The sequence below is a fragment of the Magnolia sinica genome, chromosome 13, assembly GCF_029962835.1.
Source record: "Magnolia sinica isolate HGM2019 chromosome 13, MsV1, whole genome shotgun sequence".
NCBI classification, from domain to species: Eukaryota; Viridiplantae; Streptophyta; class Magnoliopsida; order Magnoliales; family Magnoliaceae; genus Magnolia; species Magnolia sinica.
Genome location: NC_080585.1, coordinates 7619097 through 7640266, shown reverse-complemented (window position 1 = coordinate 7640266; position 21170 = coordinate 7619097). Strand labels below are relative to the sequence as shown.

At 38.2% G+C, this 21170-nt stretch overlaps 1 protein-coding gene across 7 annotated transcripts; it reads left to right on the top strand.

Moving 5' to 3' along the window:
• LOC131222637 (pentatricopeptide repeat-containing protein At4g28010-like) lies at positions 1-7815 on the top strand. 7 transcript variants are annotated; one of them, XM_058217788.1, is made up of 4 exons: positions 1-2422; positions 6860-7091; positions 7218-7340; positions 7435-7815. In XM_058217788.1, exon 1 carries the CDS (start codon positions 209-211, stop codon positions 2351-2353), a length of 2145 nt encoding a protein of 714 aa, XP_058073771.1. In that variant the 5' UTR covers positions 1-208; the 3' UTR covers positions 2354-2422; positions 6860-7091; positions 7218-7340; positions 7435-7815. The 7 variants fall into 7 exon arrangements, with proteins under 7 accessions (XP_058073771.1, XP_058073770.1, XP_058073766.1 ...); XM_058217787.1 differs by having other exon boundaries at positions 7429-7815; XM_058217783.1 differs by having other exon boundaries at positions 7218-7815.
• Positions 7816-21170: the final 13355 nt, after the last annotated feature.

Sequence of the window (21170 nt, the reverse complement as noted above, 5' to 3'; positions counted from 1 at the left end):
CACGACAGTGCCTTCCGTCTCTAGCTGGGTACTGGTGGGGCTAGACCTCTTATACGTGTCAGGACGCACGTGTGTCCGAATCGCCTCTTGGAGCGCTCTCTCCAGTCTCCCTTTAGCCATCGCAAGATGCAGCAGCCCGACCCTTCCCCATTTCTCCCCTAACACAGGTGAATCTCTCTCTCTCTCTCTCTCTCTCTCTCTCTGCAAAATGATACTGAAAAGGACCCCAAACCGCTTCAACCAGCTTCATCTCCCCTTCCAGGGCATCGCCCACCTTTGCTGCTCATCCTTTTCAGTTCTTCCTCCCTACAATTTCAATCCCCGCCGTCCAAAAACCGACCTCCAGACCCATCTCCAGTCCCTCCCTGAGAAACCCAATTGCCAGTTCGGCGAGGCGATCACCGTCTTTGAAGCTCAGGTGAAATCAGGCGACTACAATTTAGCCATTTTGGCATATAAAACCATGACCCATGTCGGAATTTCGCCGAATTACCGCACGTTGAATGCGTTACTCAACTGCTTCTTACATACCCAAAAGCCGCAATTCGCATTCGGAGTCTTAGGATTGGTTTTGAGGCAAGGTTACATTCCTAGCATGTATCTTTTCAACGTGATGCTGAAAGGATTGTGTAAAGGGGGTAAGGTTGAAAGAGCAGTAGAGCTCTTTCACGATATGAGGAGAAATGGGATTTCGCCAGATATTGTTAGTTATAATACTCTTGTAAGTGGGCTTTGTAAAGCAAAGAGATTGGAATATGCTTTGGGCTTGCGGGCTGAGATGGCAGAGGCGGATTGCCAACCCAATGTGGTTACTTATAGCACGTTGATGGATGGCCTTTGTAAGGTTGGTAGAGTCGATGAAGCGATGGCTTTGTTGGATGAGATGCGTGGGAGAGGTCTAGATGCAGATGTCGTTGTGTACAGTGTTCTTATAAGCGGATTTTGTGGTAAAGGGAGTGTTGATAGGGGTATTGAAGTCTTCGATGACATGACCCAGAAGGGGATTTTGCCGAATGTGGTCACTTACACTTGTTTGGTTCATGGGCTTTGCAAGATGGGTCGCTGGGAAGAAGTGATGGGGATGTTTAATGGTATGGCCGAACGCGGGCTTTCGCCTGATGTTGTTATGTATACTACTTTGATCGATGGCCTTTGTAAAGATGGAAGGGCTGATCAAGCTTTGAAGCTTTTAGGTTTGATGATTGAGAAGGGCCAAGAGCCGAGCACTGTAACATATAACGTTTTGATTAATGGGTTGTGTAAGGAAGGGTTGACAGATGATGCTTTTGTGTTTTTTGAGAAGATGATTGAGAGAGGAAAGATGCCTGATGTAGTGACATACAATTCATTGATGGCGGGGCTTTGTAATAGTCAGAAGGTTGATGAGGCTATGGAGCTCCTTAACAAAATGCTTGGTGGTGACTGCAATGTCAAACCAGATGCCATGAGTTTTAACATGCTGATTCATGGGCTTTGCAAGGAAGGCCGCCTCATTGATGCTGTAGAGCTTTATCGGAAAATGGTTAAGAGAGGGAATGTCGGGAATTTGGTAACTTACAACATGCTGATCGATGGGGCTTTCAAGATTCGCAAGGTGGACATGGCTACACAGTTCCAACAAGAAATGATTGATATGGGGTTTAGGCCAAACACATTTACCTATAGTATCTTGATCAATGGACTTTGCAAAATGCAAATGGTTGATGCTGCAGAAAAACTTCTCTATGAAATGAAAACTCGAGGTCTCACTCCTTCTTTGGTTGATTATAACACCTTGTTGTCATCTTTGTGCAAAGAACGCAATCTGGACCGTGTGATGACTTTATTTCAGGAAATGAAAGATGGTAAATGTGAACCTGATGTGATTTCTTTTAATACACTAATTGATGGAATGTGCAAAGCAGGGGATCTTCAAGCTGCAAAAGGATTGCTTAGTGACCTGCTTCAAAGGGGTTTGTCTCCTGATACTATGACATATTCTATATTAATAAATAGGTTTTCAAAACTCGGGCAGTTAGATGAAGCCAAAGGACTGCTTGAGAGAATGATTGCTAGTGGGTTTTCTCCGGACGCTGTCATATATGATTCTCTACTAAACGGTTTCAGTGCGAAGGGTGAAACAGAAGAAGTCATTAACTTGCTTCGTCAAATGGCAGCTAAGGATGTTGCCCTTGATGTGGGACTGATTTCTACTATCTTGAATTGTCTTTGCCTTGCTACGAAATCTTCTGATTTTGCCGAATTTCTTCCTACCTTTTCAAATCAAGCTCCCAAGCAGATGAGTATCTCATGTCATGAGTTGTTGGAGAAACTCCACAAGTCAAATAGTGGGCTTCAATTACAAGCTGCTTAATGCTTGTGACTTGTGGTTATAAGAATGTCAGTGGATCTGTTTTTTTATAGGCTTCCAGTGATTTACTAGGTAAGTAACCAGCCATTCAATTTTGTGGATGTTGTATATATAATATATTCTTGTATATATAATATATTCTTTCTTACAGAATAAGCGAGTTTCTTTAATTGCATCATCTCACTTTGTTGCTACTCTCATCATTATCATCATCATCTTAGCTTTCCTCCCAAAAATTTTGGGGTTGGCTTTTAAACGTAGATTGGCAACAATTTACAATCAGCTGCTCACCAGACATCAGCCTTCCTATTTCACCTGCACCCTTGGAATTGGCCATGGCAGAGTCTCACATTTACACCAATCACATGCCAACAGAGTCCCTTCCAGTTTTGCCCCCAGCCAACTATTTCATTCACTCCCCAAAGTGCCAACAAGAAATATAGGGTCATAGAGGAGTAGCTGTGAGGCAACTGCTAGGCATGAAATACTATTTTTATTTTATTTTATTTCTGAACATTTAAGCATGAAGTACTAATGCACATCATGCTTGAGTACTGGGCTTCTCAAAATAGCAGGGAACCCATCTATACATCACTACCAACACGAACCCAGTGCCAACGCAGTTTGCACCACACTGCACCTTAGTGCAACTGTTACACACTACCCACAAATTAGGTTGGCATTGAGCTGCGTAGCCCACCAGACCCAACGAGCTTGACCTGGCTTTGGGCCGGGCTTGGACCTACTAGCTTAGCCCGTGGACCAGGCTTGGGCGCTGCATGCATTGCCCGATCAATTTTTAGTCGGGCTTGGGCTCAAGTCATTTACCCTGACCCGGCCTGGCTCAACCAGTTTGACCCGACATTATATGTATGTGTTGTGTCCTACATATATGCCATTCTAATCCTCTGTTAGGCAACCAGTCTATCTTTTCATTCCTCTAAAAACGTCTATTTCTTTGTGCATGTGTGTCCCACTTGATCAATGGATATTATGAACATACAAGTGGGAAATGCGGGTTTTATCAATTTTTGAGGAGTGCTGGGCCCAACCAAGTTTCTCAGACTTGGGCTTTGGCCTGCTGTGCTAGGCCCATGCGAGGCTTGAGCCTTAGTTCTAATGTCAGGCCAGGCGGCCCAAACTTGACCCATTGCCATCCCTACCCACAAAGGGGAATTTGCAAGCAGTTGATGTCTAGAGCACGCAGTGGATGGTGGTGTACTCATTTCAATTAACAGATGATGTTGTTGTTTAACTCATTGATTGTAATCAACCTAAATAAAAGACTATTAGATGGTGCTTAGTCTGTTACATTGCACGTGTGGGCATTTTGTGCTCTCATTGCTGGATATGGGAGGGTTGCGTCAGGTTGGCAGCTGGAGTCAAACTTATGCCATAACTTCCAACATGAATCTGAACAATATGAGATGTTGTAATTTCTGCTTGCATAATGTTATTTGTACATTGCTATACTTTTATCTGTTTGGATCATCTGTTTTATAGGACATGTACTGACAAAATTGACGTCACAACCATGTATTTATATATGTGTGTAGTGTTGATAAAAGGATTGAGAGTTATTTACTTCTTTTTTCTGATAAATAAGAAGATGTTTCATTCAAAAAGCATGAGGGGGATATCGAAATAAGGGAAAGCTATAAGAAAAATGGATGGCAAGGCTAGACATGAATAGCTCTATGGATAACCGCACATCGAAGTGTAAAAGAGATTGAAAGAAGCCATAAAAGCCTCTTTTTGGTCCATCCTATTCATATTCCCAAGCCTCCATCACCATTTCGATCAATTCCGGCATCACTGATCTACTCCAAATTGCTTAATACACCAAACATAGACGCTGCCAAAAAGAGACAATGGATCAGAAGATGCTCCATTGTTTCTGCACTCAAAAGAAAAAATAAAAATAAAAATGTAGCCATTCACAAGAATGTATTCCCTACTCCTCAGTGGCCAATTGTCAAAATCTTTTTCTGGGCCGCCCCCAAACTGAGAGCCACTGCCTTCAGAGGTGGTTAGACAACCAAATCCAAGAGAATTCCTTATTCGCCTCCCTACTACCATTCATTTAGGTGTTGCAGGATGGAATAAAGTGACACTAGAAGGGCTCCATCTCCAAACCCTTTTGTCCCTTCCCTCTCCTTGAAAGTCCGCATTTTTCATGATCTCTGTAAGCACCACCAAGTCCTTAATTTCATTGCCCCTCATATTTCTTCCAAAAATTAGCAACCTCAACTTGATGGGGTGATTTATCATTGTACCTTTTGACATATGAAGATTCGAACTCCAAACAAATCAACCTTTCAGCGCACCATTTATCCTTCAAAATCTAATTTGTATCTGCCTTCAGTTTCAGACTTGATTTTTTAATGAGCTCCGCTCCACATTGAAGTTTGCTTTCTACACCCCTGACCCTCAATATCTAGATAACGCACAAGTAACCACTAATGAAAGTAGGATCTTATGTAGTTGCAGAAAAGTGAACAACACCCACCAGATTTAGATCCAAAAATCATCTATGAACATGCACCAAAGGTGGATAAATCCAACCCACCCATAAGGAGAATTCTTCTATCCAAATTTTCTATTCAAAATTGTGATAATAGCATAAAACCTTGCATATAGTCTGAATAAAGGTGGATAAATCCAACCCACCCATAAGGAGAATTCTTCTATCCAAATTTTCTATTCAAAATTGTGATAATAACATAAAACCTTGCATATAGTCTGAGTCCATATTTATATTCTTATACGAGTTTCCTTTTGGAGCTCAATCTCAATTCTTTATTGCATATAAATTTGGACCTTCTAAATTGGAAAAATCAACTAATAAAAGACACCTAAGATCATAAAACTTCCAAAAATGAGTGAGGAAGCTGCTATTGAAGAGTCTCAACACTCCAATACTTTTAAAAGAAAGAAACCACTTGCTAAAAAGGCTCCTCTTTAATTTTATTTCTAAAAGTTACTGGGCTTACAAGGTATAGGAGCTGTACAAATAGCTTGTACTTGTGCTAATTTTTAGTATGCAAATTGTTTTGGAGTAGATCGACCACATTTGTGATCATGTGGGGCCCACTTTGGGTCACCTCACGTGTGGGATGAAATTTGACTGCATCAACCACGCTTGTCTGATGCTCCGTATTATACCTCCTTCCACAAAACCCTTCCTCATTCCCTGATTCCCACAGCCATTTTGCAAGAAAAGATGATGATGAAGTGACTTCATATGTTGCTCCCTTGATAATTAGCTTGAATACTTCTTTCTTCCATGAAATGGAGTTTTGGCTTCTCCTCCATTTCTCTCCCAAAAATTCTCTTCGCGGCCTCATTGTATATCACACTTTCTAGACAATGAAAAAGTAACATGAAGTAAGCCCACATACTGGACTTCGCCGCCTTAATCAGTTTGATATGCCTCCAAGTGAAAGGTACTTGCTTTACCAAACCAATAGTCTTTTTTGGACTGTCTCCTTTGGATCCCCTTCTTTATTGGCACATGGTAATATGACCCTTTGTACTCTCTACTATCTTATCCAACAGAACCACATTATTTTTAAAATTATATTTTCCTCCCTTGAAAAGAAGAAGAAGAAGAAGAAGGTATGCGTTGAGTATGGACTAAGAGGATATGAACCTCACCCATTTATCTGGATCAGGTTTGAGGCAGGTTGTGCCTAGTCTCTAGTTCCCTATCTGATATAGACTTCCTATTTAGCACTGTATCATATTTTCTTTAGGTAGATTTTTAGGTTTTAGTTAATTTCCTTAATTAAAGGAAGCTACTTAAAACAAAATAGTCTGTGAATTTATGAGAGCACTAAGAAGTAACTAAAGATAATAAAAGTCGTAAATTTAAAAGTTGGGTTTTGCGGTGGTCGATAAGGTGGACTTCGAGAGGTCCCATACATGACCTATTTGGTAATAATGGTGGTCTTTTGGACATAGACCGACCAAAAAGAGCCAGAATTAGATCCCTACTCATTTATTAACGGGTGGGTCCAATGACGCAACGGGTGAACCATGCCCGTTTGCACCCCGCTTTGAAGTCCATGCCTTGATGATGAAGGTGATCAAGGGTGAGGGTATGTCAGGATATGATGTATCCGACCAGGCATCTCTAGACATCTTTAAAAGACATACTTTTGGTTTCTATTAAAATGTATGCTAGTTATTTGTTACAACTTTTTTGCGTAATCAGGTATGGATCTTATGGTAAAACCACAAGATGTTTCCATGGCCAATTTCTAAGTACTTGGCTAAAAGAGGAAGGTCGATGTATGGCGGGTAGCCAATCATAGAACTTTTCCTAATCCAGCTTTTAAAAGCCGACCCAAATTGTTGGAGAAGGCTATGATGATGATGATGTTGATCATATTTTAATTGTTAATACGAAAAAAACTTTATAGTTTTCTTTTTATTTATTTGAACTTTTTAGAAAATACAAGGTCTTGCATTTGGCAATCTTCTTTTCTAATATACTGTCTCTAACAGAAGCCAACCAAGAGAGATCAAGGATGAGGATTTCTATAGATATGCTGTAGATGCAAATGGGGAGCAATCCGGATGGATTACATGAAGTTGCCGCCATGAGGGAACTTAGACTGGTTCTGGTGGGTTTTCTGACAGACTATGCACATGACAAGCTAATGGGTCACTATTTGCACAAGAATCACTCCAGACAAGTTGTTTCTCAGTTGACTTAGAAGAGAATGGTACAGATCAAGTATGTGACTAGGCTGCTTCTATGTTCTTCTGGCAGCCCCATCCTTGTTATGTTCTTTAAAGCTAGGTGGAGGTCTTACCTAACATTTCATGCACCACCTCACAGGAAATTCTGTTTCTTGAACAGGGATGGAAACATAACTAAGTGGGTCATGACAAAGCACTGGAAAAATGGGAAGAATGTGACTGCACTATCATGTCAAAGTGGAAAATAAATTATCTTGCAGCTTCTTCTTAGATAGTTCGACAGGTTTGTTTTTCAAGTGAACTCCACTGCTTTGTTCCCAAAGTTATTGGTTATTCAGTACTCTTTTGCCTTCTTCTCATCTATCATGTAGAGACAGCTTTTATGTAGAGTGTGGACGTAGATGACTTGGGCTTGTGGCAGTGGTTGGTTCTACCTACTTAGAGACGATTTGTGGAGATTGAAGAAAAGGTGATTGCTGTGTTTATAGTGCAGCTTTCAAGAATGAAGGACATGCAAGTAGTTGAAATTGTGGTTGTCGTCTTGACAACCATGGGAGCTTTTGTTAAGACAGATTTCACCAATTGAGTCCTTCATACTCACTTTTAGGAGCTTATGCTTCACATCCAATTTGGGACTAGACTTAATTTTCTGCTGCAAAGCGGTATGCCCATTGTTTCCATTTGCTAATTGCAGATCCTCTGTGTTTCATGTCCAGAGAAAAGCCAAGTACTAAAAGCATCTCTTCTTGTATCTCCCATATCTTCTTTCGATATTTAAATTTCTGTCAATGAGTATTTAGTTATTGAAGTTTGCTAATTCCACACCCATGTGGGAGTGATACATATCCACACACCAGCACATCTTATAATGTGACACACGTCCGAGATTGAGTTTTCCATCAGGTGGGCCAGACTGTGTAGATTGTTTGGCATACAATTCAGGCCATTTCACACCTGTGGTGCACTACAGCATTTCAAAACAAAATAATGGCTAGCAGAAGAATTGTAAATTTACGTTGTACATTGTGGTCCATCAGAGGAGTGAAATTGTTTGATTTTTCAGGTTAGAAGATCTAAGCATTATTCTAACCATGTGAAAAGCTCAGATCTCACAAACATGTTTCATATTTGCATGCGTGCTGCCCGTGGATGTGTACAGCTCGGCTCTACATGCATGTCGAATTAAGAAACCTCTTCATTATAATCACATGGTGCAGCCTCAATATGTATATGGATGTTGAAAATTATAAGCATGGCATCATCATCTCCTCTTCAGAGCCTTGTCCCAGGTATAAAAATAGCATGGCTACCAAAATATATACATACATACTACCAAATTCAAACATATTACTATCTGGTCCAGTTTGGGAAATTGCAGTGAATGTACATTTTGCAGTAGCAATCATTTTGGTAGTGAGACTGAATCGACATTCTCCTTTTCTTCTTTGCAAAGAATGACATACCAACTACTTCGTGGATGATTCTTTCTCAAGGTTAATTATTCCAAGCCTTGCAAATTAATCCTTGTCTTGATGAATTCATGATTTTTTTTTACTCCTAACAAATTAATATTATAGACCTTGATTAGTTAAACATTAATCTCATATCTCCAATGATTTCTTTGCTTATTTTCTCAAGGTTTGATAGCCTTGCTGGCACATCTTGCAGCTACACCTGATATGTTATGTGTGACATGCCGTTTGTCTATCATGTGGAAAGCATGGTATGGATCATCTGATCAAAACCATAGCCTGCAATTATTGGTTTGGGTACGCATGAATGAAAACAATGGACAGTCTTGCATGTTTTTCGAGGCCATCCATTATTCTTGTTTTGTGTGGCCTACCTGAGTTGACCGGCTTGAGTTTTTGATCAGATGATCAACATGGTGTTTCACAGATTGCCGGATCAGACATCATATACAATCATAGATGTAAGGAATCTAGTTATCCTTGGTGAAATTCATGTTTTAAATTATTCTTGAATAGCATGGCAGTAACTCCAGTTTATTGAGAGGCTACTGATGTTGATGGGAATTCCTTCAGCTGGTTAGGTAAGAAGGATGAGGTTGTGGTCCACCAAGGATGAGAATGAGCACAGAAGATAGAACATTCAGAGCTGAAGAAGAGGATAGATGTTATCTAGATAAAAAGGAGGAAAAAGATAAGATTTTTAGGGCCCACTTGGGCATGCCTTCTAAAGGAATTTTTTAATGCCAAAATGCCATTTTGAGCCAAACCCTAGTTTGGCATTTGCATCTGGATGCACTTTCACAAGCCTCATTTGATTCCCTACTCTTTCAAGTAGGTAATAAAAGGCCCACTTGCTGAAAACCAATCAATAAAGAGCCCACAGGCTTGTTTATTGATTGAGCCTGAGTTCAACCTATGACAGTTGAAACCTTTGCCTAGACCTAGCTTGTTTTATTTGTTGGCCTTGAAACCTGGTTCTTACTTATCCTGTGCCAACGTAGGCCATGAAACCGCCTGGCCATGACTGCTATAATAATTTCTTCTGCAGACTTAAGGGTCTATCCAGGTAGGCAATGGCACGTAATCAAGATTAAGTCTAATCCCAATTGTGGCCAGCCCCATCTACTCCCCGTAAGATTCGCCTCACCAAAGCAATACTTTCCTCTCAGTAAACACAATTAGTGGCCTTTCTTGTTCTTTTTAGAACTTCGGCGGAGGAAAGGCAGCAGAATTTCTTCTTTCACTTAAGTTAGTGGAGTTAGTAGAGAAATAAAAGAAAATTCTCCTAATACATACTGCCACAAATCATGCCGCAGCATCTGGCTTTCGCTTTTTCTCATGATATGTTATTTTATCTTCGTATTGTGTAAAATGGTGTTTTTTTTTCTTCATGTAGATTGGACTTTTATGAAAGAGAACATAAAGCTTTTATGGTACATTGAGTCCTAATGAATTATGGTTGTTTTAGTCATTTATGGACTAAGTAATAGAATTATTATTATTTGATTGTGTAAAGGAAAAGTCACTGAAAGTAAGACTTTCCAATGAATCCATAAAGTCACCTTTCCAAGCAGGGGATATACTCTCGGGGAGTTATCTGATAGTCTGGAAAAGTGTGATGGTTGATACGCAGGCTTGAACGTGGCATACATTGCTTGAATTAACGTTAAACCATCCAATTCATAGCCTACTGTAAATTGGTCATCCCACCCAAGTTGAATTGATTGAATGATCCTCGACTGTTCATTAAATATCCACCAATCAGCCAATTAAAAATCCAAGTGAGTGTAATCTTTGATTTGTTGGCTATTTAGATTCGGGCCCACGATTGGAACGGTTTGATTTGAGTTACATGTTTGTTACCTTTTCTATTTCTTAGTGCGTGCGTATCAACTATCTTGATTAATTGTGACCGAGTAAGAAAATTCTCTTCTAGAAGCACTCGGCCCCCTCTCATGAAAAAGAATAAATGGCTCGAGCTGTGATTCGTTCATTCAATAGGTTGACCTATAATCCGTACCATTCATCTGGTTGGGCGCTTTAAATGGACGTTTGGTTGTGGCATCCAGCAATAGAATCATATCCACATGTTAGGTTAATGAATTCAATATACCGACGTCTGACAAAGTGGGCGCATCCGCATTGACTACAGGACCGCATGTTTCTATTGGGAAGAAATGGAGGAGGATATGCACGATATACTCAACTTTTCATCTTGTGCAAGTGGGGCCTGCTTTTTAAGTGATCTGAATCGCTGATCCGTGGTCCCCACTGTGTGGGACCCGAGAATTATCATACTAGAAGATCCTAGCCATCAATATTGGGCCAGTTTGAATGTAAACTTATCCCCTAAAATGATCTCTTCAAATGTATGGACGGTGTGGATACAATACATAAATCATAGTGGGATTTACAGAATTTGGTGACGTCACTTCAGTAGCGCGTCTCACCACTCAACCTGACAGTATCTAATCCGTGTCCATTTGTATGCGATCTACCATCTCATTATAGGGCATGAGTCCAAAAATGAGTAGATTGAAAGCTCAAGTGGACCAAAGATCAATATAACGCATCGTTCCTCTTCCATGCTCGATTAGTATCCTCACTCACATGTTTGCTATTTTGTTATTTTCACTCACTTTCTATCAACATGTGATAATAACTTGTGTGATTCGACTACAGATGTCATGCAGGTCATTCAACGTGGGGCCACTTAAATTGTAGCTTGTTTGTCATGCTCTTGGAATAGTGTGATGGAACAGTAGGAAGCTTAAGATAGTTAATGGCACTTATTATATTATGGTGCATTTGTATATTTATTGATACATGTATTTCATTTGAAAATTATGAAGATTAGTAGGGACGCATTCGATACAATAAGTGTTGAGACATAGATGGTTGCATATGCGAATCGGATTTGACACATGTGATGTAAGTACATATTGTAATTACATGTAAATAGGTAATGAATATTTACCCATGTAATTATGCATCGGTCCCAAGGTTGATGTTGACAATGAGCTTGTTTGCTAAACTTTTCATTCTTGAGCATGGAATTTGTATAATTTGTACATATAAAAATTTTCGGGCCCATCATGATATTTTTATCTTATCCATGTTGTAGATTTGTTTTATCAGCTCATTTTAGGGTATGAGCCAAAAAGTGAGGCAGATTTGAAGCTCAAGTGGACCATACTATAGAAAATGGTGAGAATTGAACCCCTAGCATTGAAAACTCCTTGGGCGCCCACAGAAGTTTTGGATCAAGCTGATATTTGTGTATACCCTTCATATGTGTAAGTGTGATCTTATGAATGAGTTGGATGATGGATACACATTCCCATAAAACTTACAAAGGTTTTAATTTTAAATAGTGGATGTCATTAACCCCTTGTTTCCTACGGTGTGATTCACTTGAGCTTCCAATATGTCTCATTTTTGGGCTCATACCCAGCAATGAGATGGTAAAATCGATGGTAGCGTAGATCACATACATGCATTACCGTGGGAACCCATGAATTTTGAAAGTCACGAGGCCATGTTCAATTTCACACTTCATAGCATTGTTTTCAAGAGTGTAATTAAGGAGGTCTCTTTCTCTTAAACAAACACCATTAAAAAATAATTATTAACTATTTACCCCTTTTACATGTGTAATTGAAAAAAAAAAATCCCTCCTTAACATGAATAAACTATTCTTGTTTAATAGTTATATTTTGAATAAATGGGATACTCTTTTTTCTTGTTTAAATGTAGAAAAGATCTTGGTAAGCTATGCACAAACTATCTATAAAGCGCAGCTTGTGAGCCTACAAACAGCCTGAATAGTGTGATTATCCAACAGTGTGCAGGCTCTAATATACAAGTGATATGCAATTACTTCAATCCAAACCATCCAAATATGGGCCATTGTGAAATGGATAGCTGAAAAATGTCACAAATTATAGTAAATAGATGATCTTAACTGCTTAATTTGTGATCATCAAATGGACCCCCAAAATGAGAGTTTCCTGGTCAAATACAAGAAGCAAAAATACTTTTAAGAGGTTAGGATTGTCCATCCCCAAGTGGAACCCGCATTTGGACATTTTGGAGTGTGGTATGTACATTTCCCCCACACACAGTCATTGCATGTACGCATGTGAGCTATCAGCCTACCAGTCGCTGCAAATGAAATCGGATTGCGTACTGAGTTAATTACTCAGTACGCTCTTATCATACTGAATAAACTCAGTTGGGTCCACCTTGAATGTATGTAGTCTATCCACGCCGTCCATCTGTTTTTCCATCTACTTTAAGGGGTTGAGCCCAAAATTGAAGCATATCCAAAGATCAAGTGGATCATACCACAAGAAACAGTGGGGATAATGATTTCTACTGTTGAAACCTTTCTAGGTCCCACGGTGATATTTATTTGTCATCCAACCTGTTCATAAGATCATAAAGACATGGATGAATGGAAAGAACAAATATAAGCTTGATCCAAAACTTCCATGCCCCCAAGAAATTTTCAAAGGTAGAAGTTCAAGTTAACTGTTTCCTATGGTGTGTTCCATTTGAAAATTTTATATCCTTCATTTTTGGGCTAAAGTCCTAAAATTAGCTGGGAAAAGGGACGAAGGGAGCGGATAAAATACATAAATCATGATGGATCCCACAGAGTTTACTCAGTACGGTAAGGGCAGTGAGTTGTTCACTACGCAATCCGCTTCCGCTGAAAATGTCTCATTGTTTCGGATGAGGATAGCCTTGGATCCCATTGGAAAGTTCCTGCGGTCCAAAGATATGTGGGGGCCACCCTGATGTTTGTGATAAATCCACTCTGTCCATCCAATTTGCCAGCCCATATTGGAAATAAGCCCAAAAATAAAGTAGATCCAAAATTCAAGTGAGCAACTTGACAGAAAACTGTGGGAATTGAATGTTCACAGTTGAAACATTCATGGGCCACTGAAATTTTGGATCAGGACAGTATTTTTAAATTTTCATTTAATGTCATTGCGAATGATCTTATGGATGGTTTGATGTCATATAATCATCGCAGAGGACCTAGGAAGGTTTCAACTATTGCCATTTCCTTCTTAGGGAGGCCAAGAAGTCAAGGTGGGGCAATGTGATGTTTGTGAGATATACACTCTTTCATCTGTTTGCCAGTTCATCTTATGATTCAAGTGGGTATATCCACACTGTACATCTATTTTGGATCATTATTTTGGAACATGAACCCAAAAAATGAGCACACAGGTGGACCAGGCCGTATGAAAATAGTGGGGCTAGGATTGAACACCCACCATTAAAAACTTCCTAAGGTCCACTGTAATGCTTATTTGCCATCCCACTTATTGATTAGGTCACATGGACTTAGAGGAAAGTAAAACACAAATACCAACTTAATCCAAAACTTTTGTGCCCTATGAAGTTTTGAATGGTAGGTGTTCAATCTCCACTTATTCATACCACACAGTCTATTTGAGATTTGGGTCAACCTCATTTTTTGGCTCATGGTTTAAAATGAGTAGTAAAGAATGACTTGATTAGATAAAATAGATACATCACGGTGGGCTCACAAAGCATCACTCCTGATAGTATCAGTCAGCCTACAATCTTTTTTTCTTCTTTAAACTCGCACGCACACCCACACCGTGGTGGGCTTTCGTCACCTATGGATACTCAAACCCTTGACCCGGTGTTGAAACTCTCAGGAGTCTACCACCCGAGCAAGAGCAAGGATCCAATCAGCATGCAATCCACGTACGAAAAGGTGCCGGAGAATAGAGTGGATCCACTGCTCTCTCTCTCTCTCTCTCTCTATATATATATATATATATATATATATATATATATATATATATATATATATATATATATATATATATATATTCCATCCAAACCATTCAGAAGGTAATTATCACCGGATGAATTAAAAACACATAAATATTGGCCTGATTTAAAATTTAACTTTTGTAGCCATACAAATGTTTCAACAGTTGATGTGGCCCACTTAAGTTTAAGATCAATCTCCTTTTTTGGCTCGTGTCCTACTATGAACTGGCCAAACAGATCAACCGGTGGATTTTTCACAAACATTACCGCGGGGCCGATATAGCTTTAAACTCAAGAAACTTCATGCCGTTGGGAATCCAAGCAATCCACGTTCCATTGTTTCAGTTGCATGTCATCGAACGTACTTAATGTATCGCCGTGACACTCTCATGTCCCCAGCATCCTACGTGGCAAGAGCCAATGCCTGCGCTTGCACCGTACAAGCATCTCATGATGGCACCACAGCCTACCGTTGTCTGTCACGAGCACATACCGTACAAAGCAGTCTCCATGATTGCACCCTAGCCAACCGACTTCTGTCACGAGCACATGGCAATCATCCCACATCATAATCCCATGACCAGCTTATGTTAAACTAATAAAATCAATATTTCTTTAGTGGTACCATCCACGCCTCTGTGATTACACGAATCATATGGCACAATTAATCCATGTTTAATGGTACCAAATACATCATTAGGATTTAAACTTTTTTTTTAAAAAAAAAATTAATTATTATTTTTTATTTTTTTAAAGCAAGCAATTTTAATTTTCTTGACGGGTCACAGCATTTTAATATTCAAGTTTTGTTCCAATAAACAATAGGCTGAGTTTCGCGGACTCTGCACATGTGGGGCCCATGATTGGGTAATCCAAGACACTAATACGATGGACCCCACTATGGATAAACCATGCCCAAAAATCTCTTCATTTGGTCAACTCTGGCCTTTCCATTTGCTGGCTTGTAGAAACATGGTTGAGAAGATATGCACACATTCAATGGAGAAAAGGCAAAGACTTTATGGTTTGGATCTCCCAATTTGGATTTTATTTTTTTATTTTTCTGGTTAAAGGTCTACCTATAATGGGGGCCCTTATTTTAATGATTTTGATAAACCATTAATGGTACCATATGTACAAAGTCGGGGCACACCAAGGAAGTTCCCTATGTTAACACAGTGCCCACACTATATGGGCACTTGATCTCATGATCTCAGTGTTTAAATAGTACATGGGGCTGTATTGGGTACAAGATGGACCATTGACCAAAGCCAACTCATGGATTTTTAGGGCTGCTTTTGATTTGGACAAATTTATGAGGCAATTGATAATTTATGGTATGCTGTGGCGGGGTTAGCAGATAATGGATATGCTACTACTTACTAGTTTTGGATTTCATTTGTCTAATACCTCAGAATATGGATATGACAATGTGGCACACGTGGGGGAGGTTAGGCTTGATTGATGACACATTTACACACGTTGCATTTTTTTTAATTCTTAAAGATCGATGGTTGTGAAAATGCACATGTGGAATACTTGAACCTAAACAGTTACACACATGAAACATTATTATAACATGTCATGCATGTACAAGAATAAAGATGATGGTTATATGCATCGAAACAATAATGTCATGAAAATGTAGTAACACTTTTACATAGGAGACACTCAATCCATGATTTAATGGCCATATGCATGGTTATTTGTCCAAAATTGCATTGACTACTATGCACAAGGTGGTTGACTAACCTTGGACAAGTTCGGTTGCTGTGATTGGTAACGAAAATTGCCCAAATCCATACAAACCCTTATGTGTGCAAAGAATCACGCCTGGAAGAATAGTTCTTGATTGTGTTTGTGCCCAGTGCTAAATCCAAATGCTTTTTGCTCACTTTGAGCAAAATTTAGGTAGTTTGGTTGCAATAAAAATTCAATCATTGACTCGCTAGTTGGAATAAAACTCTTATTTGTAATTTTTCTACTACTATGCATAAAAAAAATTAGATGACTTGTCTTCTTTTACTTTTCTTTTTTCTTTTTTCTTTTTTTGAATCACTAAAATATTTTTTTGTCTTTTTTTTTTTTTAAAGGTAATAAAAGCATATTGTAAACACGTGCTTAAAGAAAAATGACTACACAAATAGAAGGCAAGAACCACTCCAACTATTTACATAAAGAAAGAGTAATTAATTCCCTCTCCCTCCTCAAAATTTGAAGCCCATTTAATAATTAGGCTTTCGACTTTCAGCACAACAACTTCAAAATTTTAAAACATCTCTCATTTCTTTCTTCACAAATAGCCCAAAGCTCCACCAACAAGCATAAACGTCCCGAGATTTGTAACTACTTTTTTAGATTCATCCCATGCTAATATTAAAACTTAACTATAATTATTCCTATTGTGATACATACTTAACTATTCTTTTGTGGTTCACATATGCCATGTGCATTACATGTATGATACATGCCAATGTGCTAGAAGTGCCACAATTTGTCTTTAAGCACAAAAAATGCGTAATAAGTATCACACACACACACACACACACACACACACATCAAGTTGTACATGCAACACATATAGCACTTGTGCTACCATACATCAATAAACTATCTACTTATACCACATGTGCCACATTACATTCTCCAGCATCCCACACATGCCACATAGGCTCTTTACATATTCAAGTGCTACACATGCGTGGCATGTGCCAGCTTTCTAGCATTCATGTTCTGCTTGCCAAATAATCATTCTTTATCCTAGATGCTTGAGAAGCGTAGTGAGAATAATTAATCCAAGATAACATAACTGAGGCAAATAAAATCAAAATAAACTTGACCTAGACATGATGTTTAAGACTAAACTTTCGATGCTATTAAATGGATTTTGTTTCTACCTTCTAGCCTTTTACAAATGGTTCTTTCATGTGATTTCCAACTAAGGTAATTTCATCTGTGTTAGAGCCACACTGTCTGCAAAGAGGGACAAGACATTTGTAGTTTATCATTCTCTACTCATTTCCGTGACATGAGAAGCATATGTACAACTATCATACCATCAAAATTTTGGGAAACTTTGTGGTCGGAACTTAACCTATAAAAATCTTATTTATTAAATGATTGCACCAATTCAATTATTGGCTATCAAAAGAATGGTAAAAGGAAAAATGTAAATGGTCCAAATTCATTTGGGCAAAATTATAGCATACATGCTTAGTTACCTTGAAGGCAAGACCGTATAATAGTTCGCTGCCATATTAGAAATAGTGTGACTCATCCTCTCACAAGTGGCACTCTTGTGAGGATGTTCTTACCATCTAAATTATGGGTTAAGCAGCTTGTGGGGTAGTGCATATTAGAGTCAAGAGTCAAATTTGAATATTAAGTTAGCTCTGAATAAATCTTGTAATTAGATATAAGTTAGGCCTAGTAAACATGCGATTAGGTTTTCAGTATTTGAGTTAAAAACTCTAGATAGATTACGTAGTTTCTTAGTTGAATTAGGCACGACGGTAGAGTTTGCAACTACATTTATGAAATGGCATGCACAATTAGTGAGGTGAGATTAAATAAAGTTTATTATTTTTATCCCTTGCACATATGAAGTTTAATTCTTATGTAAATAACTGTGGTTCGTAGTTTTGAGTTGCCTCAGTTAAAACTTTAATATATCCTTATAGGGTTTAAGTCGAAACAAGTTCCACATGAAATAGTGAGAAGGTGAAAAGAGGTTTTTTTGCAGTAATTGGACAAATGTCGAGATTTGTGTGTGTGTGTTAGATAAGAATGGATAGTGGTGATGTGAATGAGGAAAGGAAAACTCTCTGTCTTTATCTCACATGCGCGCACTTTCTCGTCTTAACAGATGGTGGTCTAAGCTTTCTCTTTCCTTTTTTGAACTTGTTCTTATTTCCAATAGGATCAATAGGATCTATATATAATGGATGGGTTAGGGTTCTAGGGGTGCATTTCGCATGATGCATTGCCACCCTACAAACTTCAGTATACTTTATTATCGAAGAAGTATATCAAACTACATATATAATGCACATAAATATGATATAATCCCTCCACTATTAATGTCATTTATGTATGATCCATATTCCATGTTAATCAAGAAGTGGGCCTTTAAATTCAGGCTATTAAATTATCATCAAGTGTGATCAAAATAATTTTAATGGGTGAAAAACTTTCAAAGGTTAATTAAAACCTTTTAAGCATTAGGTCTAACAAAAAAAATACTCAATAAGTTCCTAATTTATTTAGACCCCCTCCTAAATAAGTTTCGTAGTAAAATTAGTGGATTTTTTGCTGGCCCATGCAAAAAATCAATGAACACTGATGGATATATCTAGCATCAATTACTTGTAGTGATCTTTATAAAGCCTTATAAAGCGAGCCAAAGCCGCCCAATCAATATCCAAGACCCCTCACATGCCCATATATCTAAATATTGATCAATTAATGTGTAGTTAAGTTTATGATCATAGTTTATACTAACGGGCTCGCAGATTATTGACTTGAACCTCCAACCACCAATATGAGTATCCAAGGGTTCATACCCGATTCCCATATCCATGACACTCTCATACTCCTGTGTAGGGTAAATGTAAAATGGACAATAAATACTAAGCTGATTTCCAATGATAAAAAGACCTAAGTCAGTCCCCTTACACGAGATGACCATATATCTCTAATATCAGTATTTATAAGTGTATCTAAAGCATATATGATGGTCATGACTCATTTGATTACTGAGATTCATAGAACACAACTTTTCTAGGTCAATGACCACTATATCCAATTTTAAGTTTTGCAGGACCAAATGATGTATTGTGTACTCACACAATCCTGTGAGTATAAGATTAAATGCAGTACTAAATATGTCTAAGGCATATAACATATATTTAAGAAAGGACGCATGGTTATCAAGATCAATGGTTGAGATCGGCTTTATTACATCCACATGACTAGTGAATTAGGGCGTACATTGGTTTTCCTAGTCATTAGTTCTAAAAATCTTCCACTTGCCCTAAAACCAATAAGTGTTCAAATCCAACAAGATGAAGAGTATTAATTGTGAGTCTATTATAAAGAATTTTGTGAAAAAAAAAAAAGAAAGAAAGAGAGAAGAGTGAGAAAAGAATTATTCTTCTTAATTTTAAAAGCTCTACGAGTAAAGAGTGTTATGAATTGTTGTGTGCCTTGCACTGAGGAGACACTATTTCTTGAAATATCAAGATATGATGGAGTTATATAAATTCTAAATTAATTGAGGAAAATGTGAAAATAAAAAATAAATATAAGAAATGTTGATAAAATATGCAAAGTTCATATTCTGGCAAAATGTGAAAGGGGCAAAAATGACAAGATCACCAAGTGTGATTTGCACATCAACCTTAATGGCAATGTGATTGTCAACTCAAATCATGAAGTTTATATTTTGAAAATCAAAAAATGAGAATGTGGTCAAACTTTACAAGATCGCTAATAGTTAAAGATCCTATAAGAACATGATCTAAATATCTAAGGTCATGAAAGATAGAGAGATGGAGCTAGCGTGGGAGCAGATTAAGTGAGACACTGGCCTCACCCATGATGGTGCGGCCCTTATGTGGGGCTCACCTGAATGTATCTATTTTGTATCCACACTGTACATCCTTTTTTATCTGATTATTTTAGTGCATAATCTAAAAAATTAGCATATCCCGTTGTCAAGTTGACCATACCATAAGAAAAAGTGGTGATTGACCATTAATGGGTCACAAAATTTTTGGATCAAGCCATATTTCCCCCCCTTTCACCTAGGCTTAATTTACCTTATCAACCGCGTGGATGACGAATAAATACTATGGAAACATTAAGGTGCGACTTAAGAAGTTTTTAATGGTAGGGCATTCAATCACCACTATTTTCTAGAATATGGGCCGCCTGAGATTTGGATCTTCTTCATATTTGGGATCATGCGGTAGGATGATCTAGAAAAATGGATGGATAGCATGGATACAGAATAGATGCATCAAGGTGTGCCCTACGGTAAGGACCACACTGTCTTGGGTGAAGCGGTGTCTCACTAATCCTCTCCCAGCTAGAGAATGTACAACTCAGGTCTCACCTAATCCCTTCCAAGCTAGAGTATGTACAACTCACAATCATATAATAAATATTTTTACAAGTCTTTGAAGACCGTATATTTTCTAAAATGGAAGACCATGATGAGAAAGAAAAATTCAAGTATGAAGGTTATTATAGTTAAACTTGAATATTAAGTTAGCTTTGGTTAAATTTGGTGACAGATATAAGTTAGTCTTAGTTAAGGTGTGATTAGGTTTCAAGTTAGAAAAGTGTTAGGTAGATTACTTACTATCCCTGTTGAATTAGGAGTATGGTATGCACAGCTGGTGAGATGAAATCAAATAAATTAGTTGTATTATTATTATTTTTATCCCTTATAAAGACTAGCTCTGGTACGAATAACTCCTAGTTTTGAGTTGCCCTACCCTTGCAAATCTTGTTGATGAAGAAATCCTAACCGTTCGATTTATAGCTATAATATCAATGGTTAAAAGAAAATAATGGTCCAAAATTCAAGGGCAAAAATCATATGGTTATTATATCTTCTTAGGTAATATTTCCTGTCATGCTCCATTAATAATTAGGTCAGCTCTTTGGATGGTCTGATCATTGGACAACTGTATCATGTGCATAGTTAGAGAGCCACCAACATTTTTTAAAATGGAGGCAAAGTACCAAAAATACTTTGGTACTTCACCTGGGAAACTACCATGGTTATTTTCTCCAGCGGAGGGTAAACAACC